Genomic DNA, 6,475 nt, shown 5'->3' on the forward strand with positions numbered 1-6,475 from the left:
GTGGGGCGTGCAACTGGGGACTGCGCCGTATTTTTTTCGGGGGAGTCGTGGTGCCCGTGATCTTACCCGACGGTGCCAAATCGACGAAAATTGCACCCGCCACCCGCCGTTCGAGACGCGCGCTCGAGTGCGATTGTTTTCGAGTATAAAAGTGAAGCGATGCTTTGATTTGAATATCATTCCACCAACGGACACGGTTCAGTTCGTTTAGATAGGGGGTGCATTGGTAAAGGTAAAGCAGCTGTGAACCGTTGTGAAACTAGGACTCGCCAGGAGTCGCCGGACGTGAGCTACGCAAGGATACAATACACAGCCGTACCCGTACGATCTCCAGTGAGAGAAGAAGGTCAGTGCCGAAAGGACCGTAACAGATTCTTGCACGAATCGAGACATTGTGGCTTGTTTCTTGTGGGAGCACTTGAGGTGATTTCCTTGTGGTGACACTAGAGTTCCGATTTGGGCAAAGTATAAAGTGATCCCCAAGTGAAGGATTGTGAGAGACGCTAAGGTAATACGGAATGTGAAAAAAGAAGACTCCAGCGCGTGTTCGTTACAGTGATGTGTCTGATTGTGAATTAGTGGTTTATCATCTCATTTCCGGACAACTTTAACAACCATTCTGGAGAGCTTTCGTATGACTTGTTGGGTTTTCTTAAGCATTTCCCAGATCTATGCAGACTACTTCTTCGGATCATTGCAGCATTAAAACACCTCAAGTTTTACAATTTCTCAAATTCTCAAGTCTTGTCCTTTGGTCTTATGTAGTTTTTAGACCTTTTTTTCCTGAGCAGATGTTGTAAAATTGCTTTTATACGTCGTACCACAATATCTTGAACATCTATAAAAAGGACGAACTTTTTGTTGGTCTAGCATAACTTCGATCTGCACGATGTTTTAATCCAGGCACGGTGGCTGTTTTAAGTTGTTGTGCATTGGAAAACTACACCGCTGGTCCCGTACTTCAAACATTCAGTAAAAATGTGTCAAACAAAAGCTTTGTCTAGGAGTTATTAAAGTTATATAGTTCAAGATTTCGGGACGGTCTGATGGTACAGTCGTCAACTCGTACGGCTTAACAACATGCCCGTCATGGGTTCAAACCCCGCATAGATCGTGCCTCCATACGTAGGACTTGACTATCCTGCATATGGTAACAAAAAGTCACTGAAAGCCAAAGATCACTTCACTATTGGGTACGGGTTGGCAGGCCTTGACTGACGACGGTTGTTGTGCCAAAGAAGAAGAAGTTCAGGATTTCATAATTACTTGTAATTCAATTTTAACCGAGAATGTTTGGGAAATGATACTTTATCATAACCTATAAAATGTAATGTTTTCTATCAAATCTCCTCACAGTAACCACCCTAAGCACTCACCGACCTAGCCAACAAATAAAAGGCTGCATAATTATTGCTCCCAATCTAATTCATCCCCATACACCCCTACACACGCCATCGTAACGGCATGCATCGAGCATGAGATGATGCTCATTAGTGTATCTTAATTAAAATCAGCTGTATTCAAATCAGCCCTCTGCCCGATTTGCGACTCACAACAACCTTTCCCCGCCGTCGCTCAGTCAGATGGCCACCGACGAGTGACCGACTGGAAATCTTTCCGTACCATCGTTTAGATTTTTGTACTTGTTTTCCGTAGCCTTCCCAGCCGTTGGTCACTCGATTTAACCTTCGACATCCACGGAACGCGGGACACGGCGGTGTACGCACGGCACGCTATCTGCTGACAAGATCGGCTAGTTGATTGATGAGGCTTTCCTAAAAAAAGCAGCACTTTAAATTGAATCGACCCTAACAATGCCCATGATGAGGGATGTTTTGTGTATGGTTTTTACTTTTCGGGTGATGCATTCTTCTGCTGCCAAGAATAAAATCTTACAACCAACTGTTGTTTTATGGCAGTGCAACTACCTTCAAAGGGGGGAAGAATTTGTTCACAATTATATCATCAACCGAACGCGTTCCCACTTTCGCTGCGAGCTAATTCCCCACATAATCCCATTACCGTGCGACAGCACCACACACCAACAACAAGTGGCACCGGCGTTGTTCGCACCGGGCAGAGAGTGTCAGCCTTTCGGACAGTTGGCTTAATTGGTTTGATGTCATCAGCATGATTAACCTCTCCCACCCCCCACCGAGCCATCGCCATTTCCTCCAACTTCAAGGTGTTCTACCGCGGAAGCGCTTCGCTGGCGCTTCGTTGTGCTGTTCGCTAATAAAACCACAACAATCTAATTATTTCACTCACCATCACCACCATCGGCCGAGTGGGCGCCGATGCATCGACGCCTTGGCAAGTGGCACGCGCACCAAACCCCCAAACAACGGGAGGGAGGGGGGAGGGGGTGTAGGAGAGAGGGAGATAACCCAATGGTCCGCAGCGAAAGATAACTCAATCTGACAGCATAATTGCATTCTTTGCTTTGCCGTTGTTTTAGACGTGGTTTGTTGTTTTTCTTTCTTTTTTTTGAGCTGCTTTGTGTCGCCCGCATGCTGGGCTGGGAGGGCACGAAGATGCAACGGAGCAGGGCATTGTACACAAATCGGTGTGCGATGGGCGACTGCCCGAACACAAACCGTGTCGGATCTGCGCGATCCGATCGGCCGATCGCTAAATGGCGCCCGGCCGCACTTGCATAAGTCCGACAATAATTCCGTTGCATCTCGACAGCACGGCAGCATGCCGAAGTGCATCATTGGCGGTTAGCGTCACAGCGCTAGCAGCAATCATCATCCGCACAGGTTCATTGCTTCTTCCATTCCGATTCCGTACGGATTGGTAACCCACGATCGAACCGATCTCGCGCCATCGAATCGCTCGATGCACAATGATTATGTAAAAGCATGCGGATGGGGTGGTCTCTCCAGCAACCGAACCCGCCGCAAAACAATCGATTTGCATCGCCGGGTTGCGTCTCACGCGCCAATTCCGGCAGCTGAAGCCAGCCGGTCAGGTCGTAAATATTGAACACGCATAATGGCTACCGGTTTTAGCTTTTTTTTCCTTGCAGCGGCACACAATGTATCGGCGGATACGTATATTTTTTGCACTCATGTGTGTGTGTGTCCCATCCGTGCCCAAGATTACAATCGATTGAGACGAGACGACACCTAACCAACCTCCTCCTTCTTCCCGATTCCGGGCTCGTTATTCTTCCTTCGCAGATACGCTTACCTCGCGATACTAGCCGTGGCATGATGGTCGCTTTCCGCCCCACTCACCTGACCGCCCTGGTGGTGGTGTGCTGTGCCGTCCTTGTGCCTGTCCGCACTGCCTCGACCAGCCTGGCGAAGCGTGAGGCACCGCTTCCGCCGAGCGGCAGCTATCTGCCACCGTCGGGCGGTGCCGGCGGCTACCCGGCAGCGCAGACGCCGTCCTCGAGCTACGGAGCCCCGACCGGCGGTGCCGGAAGCTGGGGCGGTAACGGCGGCAATGGAGGCCGCGGTCACTCGAACGGCGGCGGTTCGTCGTTCGGTGGTTCGGCCCCGTCAGCTCCTTCCCAGTCGTACGGTGCACCCAGCTTCGGTGGCCAAAGCTCGGGCGGTTTCGGTGGACACAGCTCGGGTGGATTCGGTGGACACAGCTCGGGTGGACACGGTGGCAACGGAAACGGCAACGGATACTCGAGTGGACGCCCATCGAGCCAGTACGGACCACCGCAGCAGCAGCAGCAGCCTCAACAGCAGCAGCAGTCGTTCCGTCCGCCATCGACCAGCTACGGAGTGCCGGCCGCTCCTTCCCAGTCGTACGGTGCTCCGGCCCAGCAGCACAGCAACGGAGGCAACGGTGGATACTCGAGCGGCCGTCCCTCGACGCAGTACGGTGCTCCGGCCCAGTCGAACGGAAACGGTTTCGGCAATGGTCGCCCGTCCTCCAGCTACGGTGCTCCGGCCCGTCCCTCGACCCAGTACGGTGCTCCGTCGGCCGGCAACGGTAACGGATACGCTGGCAACGGCAATGGACGCAGCTACAGCAATGGCAACGGCAACGGACATGGAAACGGTCACAGCAATGGCAACGGCAATAATGGCTACTCCCGTGGCCCGGCTCGTCAACCGTCGCAGCAGTACGGACCGCCGGCTCAGGCTCCTTCCAGCCAGTACGGACCGCCGGCTCAGGCTCCTTCGAGCCAGTATGGTGCTCCTGCCCAGACCCCGTCCAGCCAGTACGGAGCCCCTGCCCAGACCCCCTCAAGCCAGTACGGAGCCCCTGCCCAGACCCCCTCAAGCCAGTACGGAGCCCCTGCCCAGACCCCGTCCAGCCAGTACGGTGCTCCAGCGCCATCCCGCCCATCCCAGCAGTATGGAGCCCCTGCGCCTTCTCGCCCATCCCAGCAGTACGGTGCCCCTGCCCAGACTCCGTCTTCTCAGTATGGTGCCCCTGCTCAGACTCCTTCTAGCCAATATGGTGCCCCGGCCCAGACCCCATCCTCCCAGTACGGTGCCCCTGCCCAGACTCCGTCGAGCCAGTACGGTCCCCCGGCACAGCAGCCCTCCAGCCAGTACGGAGCCCCTGCTCCATCGCGTCCTTCCCAGCAGTACGGTGCCCCGGCTCAGCAGCCCTCCAGCCAGTACGGAGCTCCCGCCCAGACCCCGTCCAGCCAGTACGGAGCTCCCGCTCCATCGCGTCCCTCGCAGCAGTACGGAGCGCCCGCTCAGACTCCTTCCAGCCAGTACGGAGCTCCCGCCCAAACCCCATCCTCCCAGTACGGTGCTCCCGCTCAGCAGCCATCCGGCCAGTACGGTGCGCCCGCCCAGACCCCATCCTCGCAGTACGGTGCCCCCGCTCAGCAGCCATCCTCGCAGTACGGTGCGCCGAGCTTCGGCCCGACCGGTGGTGCCTCGTTCAGCAGCGGCAACGGTAACGTCGGTGGCAGCTACCAGGTAAGCTCGACCGGCAACGGCTTCTCGCAGGCCTCCTTCTCGGCCAGCAGCTTCTCGCCGAACGGACGCACGTCCCTGTCGGCCGGTGGCTTCAGCTCCGGCGCCCCATCGGCCCAGTCGGCCGGCGGATACAGCTCCGGCGGTCCGTCGCAGGTTCCCGCCACGCTGCCCCAGTCGTACTCGTCCAACGGAGGTTACAACTACTAGGCAGGCAGAGGCTAAGGCGGGGCAGCAGCTCGAAAGGCTGCCCACACCACAGATGCTAAACCACTGCCAACACACGGATAATGGATACGCGACACGGACCCGGACAGGAAACGGATACTGCAAAACACGTGCCTTATTTAAGATAAATTATAACGTTTACCCACCTGTGTTCTACTACGGCCACCGCGCATTTCACCACTGCAAAACACCCCGACCGACCGGCTTGCTTGGACCGTTTGACGGATGGCTAAACGCAAAACGGCTGACACGCGCCGAGAAACCGCCTGTCAGCTGTCAAATGGTAGTAAACAATTTCTCTGCATTCGACGACAAAAGCAAAACAATCCTCTGCAAAACATTTTTGAAATTCTGCCGCAAAACCACGGAAGGGTTCGAGTGTGGACCGGGTGCGGGTACTTAAATTATTACCTTTTGTTCAATGTTGTCTTCATTTTAATAACAAAAGTTATTCGCGTGTGACCAACGCGCGCATATTGATAGTGTGCTAGTAAGCTAAGAACGTGTTAAGATTCGAACAAAAGAGCGCAATTCTACAAAACAGTAAGCAACAGCAGCAGCAATTCCTTCCGAATGCCCAACAGAAGTTCCAAGCCCCCCCCCCCCCTTACGAGAACGACGCAAAGTTTGTCCAAAATTTTTGTCACACAAAATTGTGGAATCAAACTTTGTACAGGGGTACAGCACAGCATTCGAGGGGGAGGGATGCTGCAATCGTGCCGCTGTAAAACGCAACCGATGTATACCGACAAGGGCTATGGCAGGCCTTTTCACGCGAAATAAAGTGTATGACATTCACTCAAACAACAACAAAAAACCCTCCTTATAACTCTTTGATTTTGCTTCTCTCACGATGACCTGCATGCATGGCATGATTTGGTTCGATAATAAGAACTTTCGGCTTTTGCCGCCCAATCCGAGCGGCGTTCGTCGTCTACCGCTGATTGCTCGTTCGCCCTTAGTAATACGCCACTGTCCAAGAGTTCACCGCAAGATTGTTGGGTTGATATTGCATAATCGGACAGTACGGGTCCCAGTGTAATGGGGCCCTTGGTACGGCTACGGAATTCAGGTGAATTATGTACGATGCGCTCAGCGCTGAAGTGCTTCACGCGTGCAAGCTAGGAAGGAGGCTGCGAGAAGCACTGCACACTTTATTGGTACCCAAGCGGTAATGGTCGAGGCTTCCTGCGGTTTGGCGTGAGGAAACGCGCGCGCACACAAACGTAAACATTAACGTCGGCGTGTCGGTCGGTGTGCGCTTCGGTAAGAGAGCTGGAGACGTAAGCAGCATTTCGTCGTGTATCATTCGCTCCGCCGGAAGTCGCTGACGTAAGATCTGACAC

The 6,475-nt window shown here is 54.0% G+C and overlaps 1 protein-coding gene across 3 annotated transcripts; it reads left to right on the top strand.

Annotated features, from left to right (window-relative positions):
• Nucleotides 1-191: 191 nt before the first annotated feature.
• On the top strand, nt 192-5,939 carry LOC120896700 (pro-resilin-like). Of its 3 annotated transcripts, none has more exons than XM_040301034.1 (3): nt 192-346; nt 3,186-4,781; nt 4,815-5,939. In XM_040301034.1, exons 2-3 carry the CDS (start codon nt 3,216-3,218, stop codon nt 5,109-5,111), a joined length of 1,863 nt encoding a protein of 620 aa, XP_040156968.1. In that variant the 5' UTR covers nt 192-346; nt 3,186-3,215; the 3' UTR covers nt 5,112-5,939. The 3 variants fall into 3 exon arrangements, with proteins under 3 accessions (XP_040156968.1, XP_040156969.1, XP_040156967.1); XM_040301035.1 differs by having other exon boundaries at nt 3,186-4,464; nt 4,498-5,939; XM_040301033.1 differs by having other exon boundaries at nt 3,186-5,939.
• The last annotated feature ends 536 nt before the right edge of the window (nt 5,940-6,475 follow it).

The sequence above is a fragment of the Anopheles arabiensis genome, chromosome 2 (genome assembly GCF_016920715.1).
Source record: "Anopheles arabiensis isolate DONGOLA chromosome 2, AaraD3, whole genome shotgun sequence".
In the NCBI taxonomy this organism is placed as follows: domain Eukaryota; kingdom Metazoa; phylum Arthropoda; class Insecta; order Diptera; family Culicidae; genus Anopheles; species Anopheles arabiensis.